Source organism: Python bivittatus, unplaced genomic scaffold (genome assembly GCF_059951505.1).
Source record: "Python bivittatus isolate LINGU-HERP-01145 unplaced genomic scaffold, Pbiv_v1 ctg000340_np1212, whole genome shotgun sequence".
Classification (NCBI taxonomy): domain Eukaryota; kingdom Metazoa; phylum Chordata; class Lepidosauria; order Squamata; family Pythonidae; genus Python; species Python bivittatus.
This window is the reverse complement of record NW_028277056.1, coordinates 8,940,472-8,955,410: the sequence shown is the minus strand read 5'-3', so window position 1 is coordinate 8,955,410 and position 14,939 is coordinate 8,940,472. Positions and strand designations below refer to the sequence as shown.

The 14,939-nt window shown below is 39.3% G+C and overlaps 1 protein-coding gene across 7 annotated transcripts in view; it reads left to right on the top strand.

Moving 5' to 3' along the window:
* Window positions 1-14,939, top strand: part of SYTL2 (synaptotagmin like 2) — a 78,623-nt gene that overhangs the window by 48,334 nt on the left and 15,350 nt on the right. For 6 of the 7 annotated variants that reach the window (XM_025168198.2, XM_088140524.1, XM_007430655.3 and 3 more), the window contains 6 exons: window positions 1,948-2,029; window positions 3,900-4,002; window positions 4,767-5,591; window positions 7,248-11,384; window positions 12,966-13,067; window positions 14,861-14,914. In XM_025168198.2, coding sequence (XP_025023966.2) covers window positions 1,948-2,029; window positions 3,900-4,002; window positions 4,767-5,591; window positions 7,248-11,384; window positions 12,966-13,067; window positions 14,861-14,914 — 5,303 coding nt within the window. The remainder of the gene's footprint in view (window positions 1-1,947; window positions 2,030-3,899; window positions 4,003-4,766; window positions 5,592-7,247; window positions 11,385-12,965; window positions 13,068-14,860; window positions 14,915-14,939) is intronic. The other variant, XM_025168200.2, reaches the window with a different exon arrangement.

Below are 14,939 nucleotides of genomic sequence, written 5' to 3'. Positions count from 1 at the left end.
GATTTAAGACCACATTTGAACTGCAAGAAGGTTCTTTCCCTTTCAAACTTGCTTGCTATTCTTAAGGGGCTATCTATTTCTAATATATTTATGGAGATATTTCTGTCCTGCACTTTTCATTTCTATGTGTGAAGGGGGTCAAAACAGCAGTGCAGTCCAAGCTGTGCCACTTTTGTATAGGTTGATGCTGCACACCTGTACAAAGGGGTGTGGTTTGACTTGCACAGTGACAGTGACAGCCACCTTACCTGTTTTGCCCTCCCTCCCCCAAATGCTGCTGCATGGTTGGCTCACCGTAACTTGAAATTACAATATCATATCATTCCATAATTGATTGATTATGTGCCATCTAGTCGGTGTCAACTCTTAGCGACCACATAATAGATTTTCCCCATGATGATCGGTTCCTAACCTGGTCCTTCAGTTCTTCCAAAGGTGCATCCATTACCACTATAACTGAGTCCATCCACCTTGCTGCTGGTTATCCTCTACTCTTTCCTTCCACCTTTTCCAGCATTAGAGCCTTTTCCAGAGATCAGAGTCTATCTGAAGTATGATAATTTGAGCCTGGTCATTTGTGCCTCAAGTGAGAACTCTGGTTGATTTGTTTGATGATCCATTTGTTTGTTTTCTTGGCTGTCCATGGTATTCTCAGGAGTCTTCTCCAACACCAAAGTTCAAAAGGGTCAATACTCTTCCTTTCCAGCTTCTTCAAAGTCCAACTTTCACTTCCATAGAGTGTCACAGGGAATACCATGGCTTGCCCTATTCTGATCTTTGTAGGTATACTGTGATGGAATGGAATTATGAAGGCCAGGCTCAGGGAGATAAACATTTTCTTGGGAAGATTGATGTCAGGCCTAGCCCAAGGAACTCCAAGAGACAATGCAAATTCAGTCCAGTTATGTTTATTAGCTACAACCTCTAGCAAGAATCTTCCCAGACTGAAACCCCATCTCCCAAAGTCAGCCAGCCACAACAGTGTGAATTCCTCAGGGAGGTGCCAGTCTCATCCTCGTTCCTCCCACGCTCTTCTGGGGAGCTAAGAAAATGTTTATCTCCCTGAGCCTGGCCTTCATAATTCCATTCCATCACATATACACACATCATGGGGTGCTTGGAAGATAAAATCTTGTGAGGATAAAAATGTATTTATCAGTTGGGGAAGGGCATAGATTTGACTATCTATGCTTAAGAGGGTCAGATGATCCTCAACATTTGGAGCAGCCACTAAAAACTCTGTTAGGATCCGTGATACCTTCAGCCCAAGTGAGACAGAGAAGTGCCTCTCCTTTTGTTGTTGAGGAGTACGGAAGATAGAAGAGGGGGATTCCCAGGTGTTGTAGACTCCAGCCATTTCAGGGCTTTAACAGTAATCATAAACTGTTGAATTGGGTTCAAAAGCTAACTGGCAACCAGTACAGATATTGTGGTATAGATATAGCAGCTCTGTTTAGCTAAGCTTTTTTTGTGGAAACCTGAAGCATTATGATATGAACCTGAAAAATGCCATAACATTTCATTGCCCCAAGAGCTATTTCCCCCATGTGAGAAAAGTTACATTTACTATAGCTAAAATATAGCTGACACAGCAGTAGTTAAAATTTCTTCACAATTCCTTCTTTACTCTTTCACAAACTCCATTCTGGACCATCTAACTGGACATGATTTTATGATAACAATGTCCTGCTTCTTAAGGAATGTGGAAGGGAAAATGAGTTTTAAAAAATGAAGGGTGGGTAGGTATATGGATGTCTATCCTGCTCCAAAATAATGATGGCTGAAACTCAAAAAGCTGATCCCTTTGTTGGGGATGGTTTGGCGGTGAAAAAAAAAAATTCAGATACTTAGGTTTCCTTAATGAGAAGTCCTGGCACTTAAACCTGTTTAGGTGGGTGATGTGGACAGGACCTAAGCTTTTTTCCTTTTCTCATTTTTTTTTTTCAGTCCTAAAATGTTCAATGCAGCCTCCAACACCTTAGAGAAACCCCAAGAAGAAACAAGGAAGCCAGCTCTGTCACCTTCTAAGGTGGGTTATCATCAGAATCCAGTGAAGGTCAGTTGCCTAAATGAATATTTGGAGGAAGCAGAAAAGGTGACAGTATTTTATGACCTTACCTGTGCATTATTTATGTGCATATACTAATCCCAAAGTGGAACTGCTTGGTCCTAGGCTTGTCTTTTTTCCTTGAGCAATCTAGTAACACTTTAGGTGATTTCAGAATTTTATTAATAGTTCCCTTGAGCCTGACTCTAGCTCTTTCATAAGCAATGAAGAAATGTAAAATATCCCATTGCTGTTCAGGGGCATATGGAGGGAGGGAGGGATGGTTTTAAATAATAAAATTTGGGCAGTTTTATTAGGCCAGAGCCTCCCAGAAAATAGGGTTATAGTTGTAGCACAAAGTCAGAGGTTGACTGATCAGGAGAAATGTAATTTATCTGAAGAATTTATTAAGAAATGTTATTTCAGTAACGGGCCATTATTTTTTTGTAATGATTTTACTTCTTTTGAAAATAATACCTTGGAATGAATTATTCTAGGAAAAAAATCATCTTCTCAGAGCTGAGCACCAGCCAAGATCTGTTGGACTAGTGGAGAGGTTAGAGAAGTGTCTCATGTACTTTGTTGAAGTTATAGCTTCATCGGCAGGCAGACAACAAAGTGACTGATGAACCCTCATATGTAATCACATAACTTACTAAGCCCGGCTAGGACTTTGGCCGATCCCCAAAAAGTTAAGCAAGATAGATCTGGTTAAAAGTTGGATGGGAGACCACTAGTTGTAAATTAGCCTGGAAAGTCAGAAAAACATCTTAGAAGCAGGTGGTGTCAAACCACTTCCATGTTGTTGCTAAGGAACCAAAATGGAAATCTCCTTCTTAAATACGACTTCTGTATTCAGTTTTTGCTGAGATTCTGTGTTTGTGCAGTTGCCTCTCCACGATGTCTTGATTTAATGATATCATTTGATGGGGGTTCCTTCATATTTTTTGAAAAGCAGAGAATGTTTGTTAACTTACTTTCTTTTGGGGATGGGGAGAGAGACTTAAAGGAATAATATACTTCTGGGCTCTGGAATATGGTCCATTCTCATTTTTAGAAGTAAATATCTGAGCTGATAATGGAATTATTTTTAATTCCACCATTATTACAATGCCATTTTAGTTCCAAAACACCACCAAACTCAATAAAGCATCAGTCTTTTTCTTAAAACATTTTCTCATCTATTCATATGGATTAACATTCATTACATCTACTGTCTATCTTTTTACTGATTTTTAATGCCTAGAGCTAGCCACTTTATCCATCTTGTGAAATTTACAAAAATGTACGCCTTTTAATAAAATGTGTTAGTTGGAAAAGGTGCTATGAGGTTCCTTCTGATTTTTTGCTACCATAGACTAATTTGTGACTCCTACAATTACTGCTTCTGTATGACTTAAAATATCTTTTGACTTAACATAGTCCTGCAGAAGTTACAGTTCTAAGAAGATGGTTGTATTAGCGATCTCCTCTTCACTGGATTCTGTGAAGGCAATTTTTAATCCTGTATCAAATGTGGTTCTTTGCTTTCCAGAATGTATGATTGGTTTGCACAGCTGTGTTACACAGGTCTTTAACTTCAGTGGTAATGAACAACATCTTTAAACGGAAATAAGTCTTACTGACTGGAGTAAGATTTATCTTGGTTAAAAAGCACTAATAGACATCCTTAGTTAATGCTGCTTTTATCTGTCTAAATCAGGGATGTTGTCAAACCGCAATTCTTATCAGCTCTACCCAGAATCACCAGTGACGCTTTCAGATTGTGATCTGAAAGCATTTGGAGGGCTGTATCTTCCTTACTATTGTTTCTTTCCATGCTTTTTAAATAATGTAAATTAAACTGTTGCAGCAAAGGAAAAATCCATTTAATGATTCAGCTGGACCAGAAGATAATGCAAAAACTGAGCAGGCTGAAAATGGAATGGCTGATTCGTCGGAAGCAACCGGGGAAGGTGAAGATTTTTAAAAAAATAATCTGTGCATTCTCTATAGAATAAGCAAAACCCTGAACAAATATTACAGTATGCTTTCGTATCCTATTAATAAGTCCATGTTACGGAGTTGTTTAGCAAAAGGACTGTATGGAATTGGGGGTAATGAACAAAATTGTGCAGTAAAAAATTACGTTGAAACAGGACCTGCCTCTATATAATCATACAAATTATATGATGCTTTTGTTTATTCAATGCTTTGCTTGTCCAATGCTAGTACCAGCTTTGTTTCAAAGAGTTGGTTATATTGATGCAAGAGTGGAGTAGCCACGGGTCCATATATCAGATGTATGACTTCTGTTTCTTTCTTTGTGTGTGTGTGTGCCTTTAGGTCAGTGTTGACTCCTGGCAACTGCTTGGACTAGTCCCTGCAGTTTTGTTGAGAAGATTTCAGAAGTGGTTTGCCATTGCCTCCTTCGTGGGGCTGAGAGAGAGGGACTGGCCCAAGGCTTTTATTAAAAACGTTACTTTGAAATTGCTTCTCTCTTTACCATGTAACATGCATAAGTAATTCTGATTTTGCTGTTACTATAGATTAAGGTTAAATCTTAAGCCATATTACTTTGCACCCTTAGAAAGTAGTTAACAAGCATGGTAACATCATCTCTTTTCCAGACGCATCATAATGCTGTCCTTAGTTGCATGTTGTTGCTTTAAACTGCTAAGGAGTTATTACTTGTAGTGTGTTTACACCCCTTTCTTTGTGTATGCGTCTTGTTTTGCAGTCACTCATTCACCTTCAGTAGAAAACCAACCCAGAGTAAATTTATTGAACTACAGCAGAATAGAAAGACCAGAACAACCTTCTGTAGAATCAAGGCAGGCAGGAAGAATGCCTGTACCCAAAGCTAGGAAAAATGCCCACAGGACCTCAGATATCAGCTTGCAGAGTAAAGATTCCTTACCCAAAGTGCCTAAAAGGATCAAGCAGATCAACAGCCAAGGGAGGCCACCCAAGAGCATCCTCAAGCGAAGCTCTAGTTCAAGTTCCACAGATTCTGAAGTACTGCGTCTTAGTCAAACCTTGGAACCATCCAGTAAAAGTGGATTACCTACCTCCACCATCCTTGAAGATGTGGCAGAGAAGAGCCCTCCCCCAGGAGAAGACTACTCTCAAAACTCACTGGAAAGATTAAAGCAAGTCAGGTTTTCTTCCAGTATAAATAGGAATGAATGTCCACCAAGTCTTGAGTTGCACGACGGCAAAGAACCTGGGGAATTCAGTTTGTTAGATTCTGACTGTGTTAAGACTAATGAGAACAAAGTAAATTATTTAGGTGCACATGAGGACAGGCCATCTGGTCCAGCAAAGCCACCACGGTCCTATTCACCAGCTTTAAACAGTAATGTGAAGGACGGACAAATATCTCAAGAAGGCTCAGATCTGTTATTGTTGGGGGAAAATACTCCCATAGAAGCTGTACCTCCAGGGGAACCATCCAGGAAGATTGTTCCCAGCACTGTGGATGAGCAAACGGTTCCAGTTCAGTCTCAGACCAAAACTAAGCAGCTGAGTCCTGAGCCATGTGCCAGCACAGAAAGCAGCACTGGTAAGAAATACAGTGAAGCCAATGAGGTAACTTCTAGTGAAATTGTCACTCTTGTGTCATCCTATTTTCAATCTTCTTTTGGGGAGTATGCTAGTATTTTTAATGTCGTTGCCTCTTTGTTAGTTCTCCACTGCCATATTGTTGTGTACTTGCTAATTATTTTATTCAGGATGCATTAAACACTGAATGGAAGTAGCTGCAACACAGTCAAAACAGAAATAAGACTAGCAGGTTATTATACTTAAGGCTCAGTTTACTTTTCATATAGCTGGTAAGTAACAAGTAAGATTTTGAGAAGAATCTTGTTATTTTTGTTGAGATGTACATGTTAGGATTGCATAATCAGAACTTAAGCAGAAAAATCCTTCCTTAGTCCAATTCTGCCTCTCGTTTTCTAATTTTTGGCAAACCTTTGTTTATTGTTTAGTGTGGACAAACTGGCTTGCTTTCATAGTCAGTGGCCCAACTGGTGTAATCACTACCATTGCAAGAGAATCAGAGCAGCTGCTTGGTGTTTTTCAAGCCTTTGTATTAGGAAATTTCAACTTAACATTTGACCAAGCATTTTAAATCTTCCATCTAAAATATAAAGGAACTGGGCATGTTTAGCTTGAAGAAGAGAAGGCTAAAAGGAGACATGATGGCACTTTTCAAATGCTTAAAGAGCTGTCACAAAAAAATGAGTGTGAATTTAGTCTCTAGAGTTCCTGAGAGTAGGACAGGAATCAATAGGTGGAAGCTTTATACCCAAACTTGAAATAAGGAAGAATTTCCTGACGGTGAGAGCTTTGAAGCAGTGGAATAGCTTATCTCCTGGGGTCATGGGGGCTCCATCACTGGAGGTTTTCCAGCAAAACTTGGACAGCCATTTATCTGTCCTCCGCTGGGAGTTGGCTAGAAGACCTTCAAGGTTCCTTCAAACCCTATGATTTCATGATTCTTCTACTAAATGCACTAATAGCTGCATTTTCAAAACATATTAGCAGGTTGTTCAAGACTTCTGCTGGATACTAACATTTATGTATGTTTGAAGAATTTGTACAGGGAAAATTACTTTCCTGTTGGCATCTTATATCTGATAGAACCATATTAAGGGAGGAGGTCTCTTCTCAGTTGCCTGTATTCTTCTTGAGGCATTTGAGTGCAGGCCATACAAGACTTCATCCAACGTCCTAACTTTGGCTGTTTAAGTAATATCTAACAATCCTAATGTTCAGAGAGATTGTTTAAAAAAATGAAAATGCAGGATATAGAATTTATAAAGTAAATAATTAAATAACATGAATATCATTACCTTTTTTTAAAAAAAAACCAACACGGATTATGCAGTTGGACAGCCTATATAATAATGAATACTTCACTTTTTAATTGATTGACTAAGGTAAAATCTTATAAATTGGACAACACATTTTAAAATTTTAATTTCAGATGTCAGGCAATTTTTGGGGAAGTATTTCCTTCTCACAGACTGGAAAACTGCCATTGAAGACAGCTACTTTTGTAATTCAGAATATACCATATAAAAGTGAAGTATATCTTTCTTTAAAGGTATTTACTCATAGGTAGATTTATGCAGCTTGAAGTCAACTGATACCATTAATCTGGTAGGCTACCATTTCTTTGCTTCACAAGAAAAATTGGCTGTGTCTCTTGTAGGCCGGGAGTTGCCTTTGGCTGAGACAGAAGAAGCTGGCCGTGCAGACCTTGAACAAGGTAAGCCTGCTCTTGTTGAGGGTCACAGTGTTGACAAACATGCTGCTGAGAATTTGAAGGCAACTGATGAATCCATATCCAAAGTTCTAGACTGGTTCAAAAGAAGTTCCAGCACTGCTGATAAAGAAACAGTTTTGATAATCCCTCAGGGAAGGGCATTTGCAAAGGAGATGGACACCCCAAAGCCAATGGAATTGTCTGTAACTGGAGAAGATAATGGGTCAAGTACAGATATGTTAAATCTGAATTCCCCTCTGTATAAAAGAGAAGAGTCAGCGAGCAAAGACTTAAGGCTCCACGATGTCATAAAGCAACCAGGACAATTATCATTTTCAGAAATTGAAAGTCCAAGCAGTATGTTTCTAGGAGAGCAAGCTAGTCTGGATCATAGCAGAGAAAAAGAGAATGCAGCTTCTAGCAGCCAAGGGCAGAATATTCATATCACTAAGAGAATGCATTTCCAGGCCATTGATCAGAGTGAGAACAAGATGGATGAAAACAGCGTGAAAGACATCTGTGAAGATGTTTTGTGCAGAAGACTAAATGCTTTTGAAGATAAAACACATATGGGTTTGAAGAGCGCTGATGCTTCTTTTGGAAGAGGAATGAAAAGAGAAACTAGCCCATGGGGATACACTGATGGAGAGAGAGATGTTAAATCTTTCTTGGAAGAAGAAAATGTTGAGCGTAAGTCTGGAGAAACTCTGAAAGAACCTAAAGGAAAGGACTGTGATTTCCTAGACAGAGAAAGCATGCCTCATGCCAACGATAGGGGTAGCCTGGTCTTGCAACAACATGATTTAAAACAATCACCAGTGATGGAATATAAGAAAAGAGTCAAGGATATTAGGGCTTTCTGGGAAGGTGGCAAGATGACTCCAAAGCCTGAAAATAAGGAAGATCTAAAAAAAGAAAATATGTCTAGCTATACAAAGGAACACAGTGGGATAAAACCAATGGGCGGATCTTCTGGATATGTAACAAGTGAATCTGACAATGAGCAAAGCAAATATAATTTAGTTACCTTCAGAAAAGTTGAGTTAAGTGAGGAGGACTCTGAAACACAAGATGATGATGTTAAGTTGTTTTCAGGAACAAGGGGGCCAATCCAAGTGGATAAATCTACAGGAAGCGGAGTCATTGATATATCTAATGAAGTACTTTCAAGTGGCCAGAAAAATACTGACATTATGGGATTGTTGAATGATGGCAATTTGCAACCAAGTAACAAAACGATACCATTTTCTAAAGAGTATGAGAGATCAGAAGTCACTGCTTTAGAAAAAGGGAATATTCTACCCACTCTGCCGCCAAAGACTCATTTTAAGATTCATTCACTGAAAGAAAAAATAGATGAAGAATCCAGGTCTCAGATGCTCAACCCTTCCCAGTTTCAGAGCCTGAGAAGCTTTTGGGATGTTGGGACTAAGCTACAGAGCAGGACTGATGAGGCCATCCCACAGAGGCATAAGAGTAGTAGTGGAAGTTATGTTAAAGAGTTACAAGAAGGAATTGGAACTAGCCAGGCCATTTTGGAAGAAGGGAGATCTGGTTTTCCTCTTCAAGAAGAGGGAACAAAGAAATCCCCTGCTAAGATTTCACACCCAAGTCCTTCAGCAGAAAGAAGGGTGATTTTGAAGCACATGGGACAACCCATGCTTTCCCCATCAGCAATGACTGAACCCATGCATTTAGATTATGTCCTAACAAGGGACAATGACTCTTCCAATGTACTTCCGGTGAAGGAACATGCAGGAATAAGAACTGCTTCACCAGAAATACAGCCTAGTGTCATTAACAGTGGTTTCCAGAAACCGCTGGTTGAAGAGTCACAGGAATCCTGTCACCCACCAATATGTGAGAAAGGGAGTCCGCGGGTAGAGTTAGTAGCAAAGGGTCACATGTCTTACAGTGACCAGATTCAAGAACCTAGTTTTGTCCCTGCAGACACACATAGAAAAGCTGTGCTTAAAGCAAGTGAGGTTGTAGAGACTGTAAATAGGACTTCAGTTTCACCAAAAGCTGCTGCTGGTGCTTTTAATATGAGTTTGGAGAAGTTGCTGCAGGAAACTTCTGATGCACAGGCCTCTCCCGGTCATGGTATAATAGTGGATGTTTCTGAACCAGCAGCTCCTATGTCAGAGAAAAGGGATTTTTTTAATAAGGTGATGGAGCGCAGCCATCGTTCTTATTCCAGTGATCCAAAAGAGAGCAGAGTGGGATCTCAAACAGAAGGAACTATTGAAGAATATGACTTACTCCAAACTCAGCTAGTTGAATTTAAAGCCAGTGTGGGAAGTTTGCCTAGATCACTGGAAGAATTAAAATCTGTGCCTATGAAAGTCCCCAACAGAGAGGATAGGCAAACATATTTAGATGATATTCCTACCTGGGAAGAAAGCTTGCCGATTCTGTCACCGGAGTTGATACGACCTGATACCCCTGGTGCTGTTCAGAACAGAACAGACTCTCCTGAGAAAGAGGTTTTTGAGATGGTGTCTAAAAATAATGTTCCACCAAACAGAGCCTGCAGCGATTTGAATGCTAAACTCATCAATCTGTTGAAAGAATCGGCAAAATTGTCCACTACTGAGAACATTTTGAAAACACCATTGGATAGTATTCTTAAAGAAGCACAGCAAAAGCCCTATAAACAAACGACTGAAAAGAAAGACTTTGCTTCACCCCAGATGTCCAGTCGTTTGAGAGAGACTATGCATGAGGCAGTTGTGGGAAGCAAAGATACAAAGAAAGATGACGACATGCTGACTGAAGTACCAGGTGACACAACAGAAGCAACTAAACAATATGTAAACCATAAAGAGAGAATTCAGGGAATTCAGGGAGAATTAGTTGATGAGCAACCTGTGGATGTGATGGAAACAGTTGTGAAAACTATTAAACCAAAATCATGCGATCGTGCAGCATTTAGAGCTAATTTAAAAAAAATACTTAATGAAGACTCAACAGTGTCACTTGGAGACATAGAAATTCCTAAACTAATACATACCACATTACAGCCTGATCAGTCTGTGAGCTCAGCTTATGCCAAAGATACACTGGATGCTCAGGAAGTAATTGAAGCAATAGAAAAATCGACTGTTCCTTCTAATTCTAGACATGCTGAATTCCAAGCCCGTTTCCAAACACTACTCAAGGAAAACTCTGAAACCTTACCAGGTAGTCTGAAAAAAGAGAGTAGCAATGAGGTGCAAATAAACAGAAAGCCTACTCAGAACATAGGTTTTATCAGTCAACAGGAAATAGACTGTGGTCAAGAAATTAATGAAACTGTAAACAAGAATAATGCACCATCCAGATTTCAGCAAAGTGAATTTAATTCTAGCTTACAGAAATTGCTTGAGGAAACTTCTCAAACACCACCTTCTCACCCAGGATGTTTAAGCCTTCCCCAAGATGAAACTGTAATGAAATCTGTTGCTCCAGCAAAAGATGTTGGTTCATTAAAGTCCAGTTTAGAAAAGTTAATCTGGGAAAGTTCTGATGCAGCCTCTCAGCCACCCACGGTTGACTGCAAGAAAATTACCAATGATTCATCACCTGATTTAGAGGAACAAAGCTTACCTGTAAAAATGCCAACTTTGATGGAGACTGTGTCAAGTGATTACCGTAGTGAACTTAAAATCCCACTTACAGAGAAGGCCTCCAAACATGAAAAACAAATTGAAGAAGGAGCAAAGATTTCAGAGAATATGGTTTTCCAAAAAATTATCCATCTTAACCTATCGTCTTCAGAAACTCCATGTCTGGAAAAAGAGGAGGATTCTCCCTCGACAGCCAATAAGAAAGAGTACAAAAGTACACAAGAGAAAGAAACAGAACTTTCCACTGCAAATGCTTCATTCGTTGATACCAACGAAAGCCTGATTGTGGGCCATGAATTGCAAAGGTCAAGCACCCTACTCTCTGGAAGTCCTCTCCAAACAAGGAAGGTTGAGCTTCAGCTTGCTGCCCCTCAAGCTGGTGATGACAACGATGATGATGGAGATGCCAGGACTTTTGAGTCAGATTTTTCAGATGAAAATAAATCCTTTCTGGGAATCCAAAGAAGTCCAATATGTGAGCATTTAAAAATTATTTTATTCTTATCTGGGTCTGTTATATAAAGATTGTTAGAAAGCCACCTGGATGGTACACACTCATCTTTTTCCCCCCAAAGCAAAGATTTCCAGATTTATGATTCATGGGGCATAGGTTGCTTCATCAGGATTTAAATGAAGGTGTATGTTGCTCTGAATTCAAAAATGCTTATGCGTTCTCTCAGTAAACTCCAGAAATCTTTGCAGCTGTATAGTAACCTAATTGATATTGTCCTCCTAACATCTTCCTTTTGTCCAATCAGTTAGAAGTCAGGAATAGTACCATATGTTCTGGATGATTTTTTAAAGAATTTCTTTATGCCTCCAGTTATAAGCTTGGATCATCCTCCTACAAGATTAATTTCCTGCCTGAGGTTGGCAGAGAGAAATGATCGATATTGTAGAGAGTCCTTTCACTTTAATAGCATAAAATGATGGAACATTCTACAGAGTAACTTTCTCAAAGCTCACTTTAGCCCCTGAAGTGGTAAAAACGTTCCACATCAGACAATGTCTCAAGATGAACAAAAATGAAGGGTTTATTCATAAATTATTTAATTGCCACAACAGAACATTGCTTTCCAACCAGTTGGACGAGTTTGCTTAAATGAACAGTTCTGAGTTAAATATGCTCAGTTATGGTTCTTAAGAGAATTGTGCCCAGCAAAAAAACTTGGGATAATTTTTTTATTATTCCAAGCAATCTTGCACAGCTGGAAGCTAGTGCAATGTATGATTTTCCTCTTTCTCAAGCTCTTCCTCCTGCATCTGGTTTCTTAATATATCTGAACCACCAAGATTGCTTGCAGAAATTCCTCCTGGTCAGAAGGAATCGCTTGAAGCCTTTCTGGTGCTGGCTGGTGCTGCCTGCTTGAAGATTCACTATGATTTCAGTATGGCTTCTTGCTTTGCTTAGCTATCTACTCTGTCCTTTAGGTCCTCCAACAACATCATTCTTCAAGATTCAAACGTTTGTTCTCTCTCCATTTTTGGCTTTGATCCTCTTCCACCCAGCCCCAACTGTCACAAATTGATCTCCCTCATTCAATTTTTAAAAATCTTATCAACTCAAAGTTTCCTTCCCATAGCAACAATAACTAAGGCAACCACAACTGACTAAGCCCAATTCACCAGAAGGAAGCCAAGTTTTTGAGTTACTCATTTGCATGATAACCTGACATGGAAACTACTCATGAAATAGCAACATTAGAAGACATGACCAAACAGATAAAAATATGTCTTGATGAAGAAATGGTTGTCTAGAACGCATGTGTTTTTACCTTTCATTATAAGGGTGGAACTACGTATTACAAGAATCATGGGATTGTCTCATTCAGTGGCCCTCCTTGCCAATTTCAGCTAGTGAAGGGGAGGGGTGAGAAAATGAATAGTGAAGTAACTTCAGATCATGATGGGGAGGAATGGGGACAAGGGCTGGCATGATTCTTCTATTCTTTGGTTTTTAAAACTTGGATGAATGAACACAGATAAAGATAGACTATCGTGGTTGGGATATAAGTCTGTGCGTTGTGCAGTGCTCATGTTTTTTGTTTTGAAACAGGTTCGGAGGAAGAGTTGAACCCTGTTATGAAGGCTCTGACAAGGAATTCAAATAGGCAAATTCCTTCCAAAAGTCTAGAGGACATACCAACAGCCACATCAAGTGAGCAAAACATTTGCCTGACGTTTTCCGTGCCCTTCACGTTTCTTTTTAATATACTTTTGTCCCAAACTGCCCACCATTGTCAAGATATAGTTTCACATAACTTTTGGAAGGAGTAAATATCTTAAAAGGTTTTCCACAAGCAAATACATCTACAACTTTAATATCTACAGTAGGGATTGGGAAAGCTACATAAAATTATTTGTTTGCTGGGGCTGTTTCAGAAATTGCAATGTGGCATGTACTTGGCTCTTTTATGTTTGTCTGTCTGTATTTATTCATTTATATGTCAAGTTTATATGGCCACCCATCTCACAAAAAGTGACTCTGGGCAGTGTACAACAAATTGAGAAAACAATAAACATATTAAAAAACCCCAATCATTATTTTAAAAAATTAGTAATAAGAGAGAATAGATGTCAACCACAGTAATGGAGCTACCTCAGGACCTCATTGATCCCCTAGGACCCCCAAGGTCTGACAACATAGCCAGGTCTTGAGGAACATCTGGAAAATCAATAAGGATGGAGCTAATCTCACTTTGGGGGATGGGGAATGTTTTATAATGTTCCATAAATCATACACTGTCTTAGTACTGTAGCTGTTTGTGGACCCAAATCCATGATGCTTCATCCCAGTTTTTATTACAGGTAGTCCTCATTTAGCAACCACAATTGGGACCAGCAATTCAATCATTAAGTGAAGTGGCCGCTAAGTGAAACTGTGACTGTGCTTATGATCTTACTTCACCTGTCCTTTGCTTTACAGATCTGTGAAGGTCATAAATGTGAGGATTGGTCGTAAAGTTACTTTTCATCATGGTTGTAACTGTGAACGGTCACTAAATGAGGCATTCGCTAAATAAGGGCTACCCGTATCTGCATTTTATTTCCATTATCCCACATGGTGGATAATGCTGGGAGTAAGGCCTTATTAGGTGATGGCTTAATTGTCATTAAATCGTTGGGAGTCAGGTGGCATACAAATTTGATAAATACGTAAATCAAATCTTGTTTTTTGGTTCAATTAGAAAAACCAGAGGATGAGTTAAATGGGTCAAACCGTAAACAATAGCTTGAGGCTCATAATAGCTATTCACTTTTTTCCCCAGGGTCAAAGTTGATTTTCAGTGATGAATGTCTATTCAGTTGTATCCTCATCCTACTTTTGCCTTTGGTGACTAGGTTTGGCAAACTTTTTAAGATGAAATCTTAAACTGCCCTCAGACAAAAACTTTAAACATTTCCAGTAGGAAATTACTCTTGTGGTTGAACTTTCTCTGATCTGGTGCCCTCCAAATGTAGCTGATCACCACTTCTAGACATCCTGGCCACCTGGGAAATCCAGCACCTTGGAATAATGATGGGTTGATGAAACAGCTCTTGATCTGGCATGCGATGTTCTGGAACTGTGCTGTTGTCAGAATTCATGCACTGCAGCTTCTAACAGGCTGATTTTGAAGGGTGTTTATCACCCTGTCCTATGCTGATATAGTTTACAAAAAATTGTTTTCATGAATGGCGTGTTGACTTTTTCAAATCCTAGTCTTACCTTTATCTGGCAACTTTAATGACTTGCAGTGTAAATTGTACTAGAAAAGTTGATAGGAATCCTCCTCCTCCTCCTGTGGAACAATGCATGTGGTTTGTCAATAAGGCTTTTTCTGGGCCTTTGAACTTGACTTTACTCCAAGTTTCATTTTACTTCTCTCCCATCTTTAGAGGCTTCAGCCCACAAGGATATCCTGAACAGCTGAATTAACTAATTGTGTCACCATTTCTCCTCTTGCACAGATAAAGAAAAAATAAACCTTGCCAGGGAAGACTTAGTGCTTAGTGCTGAAGATGGTAATTATTCTATATGTAGCTGCAT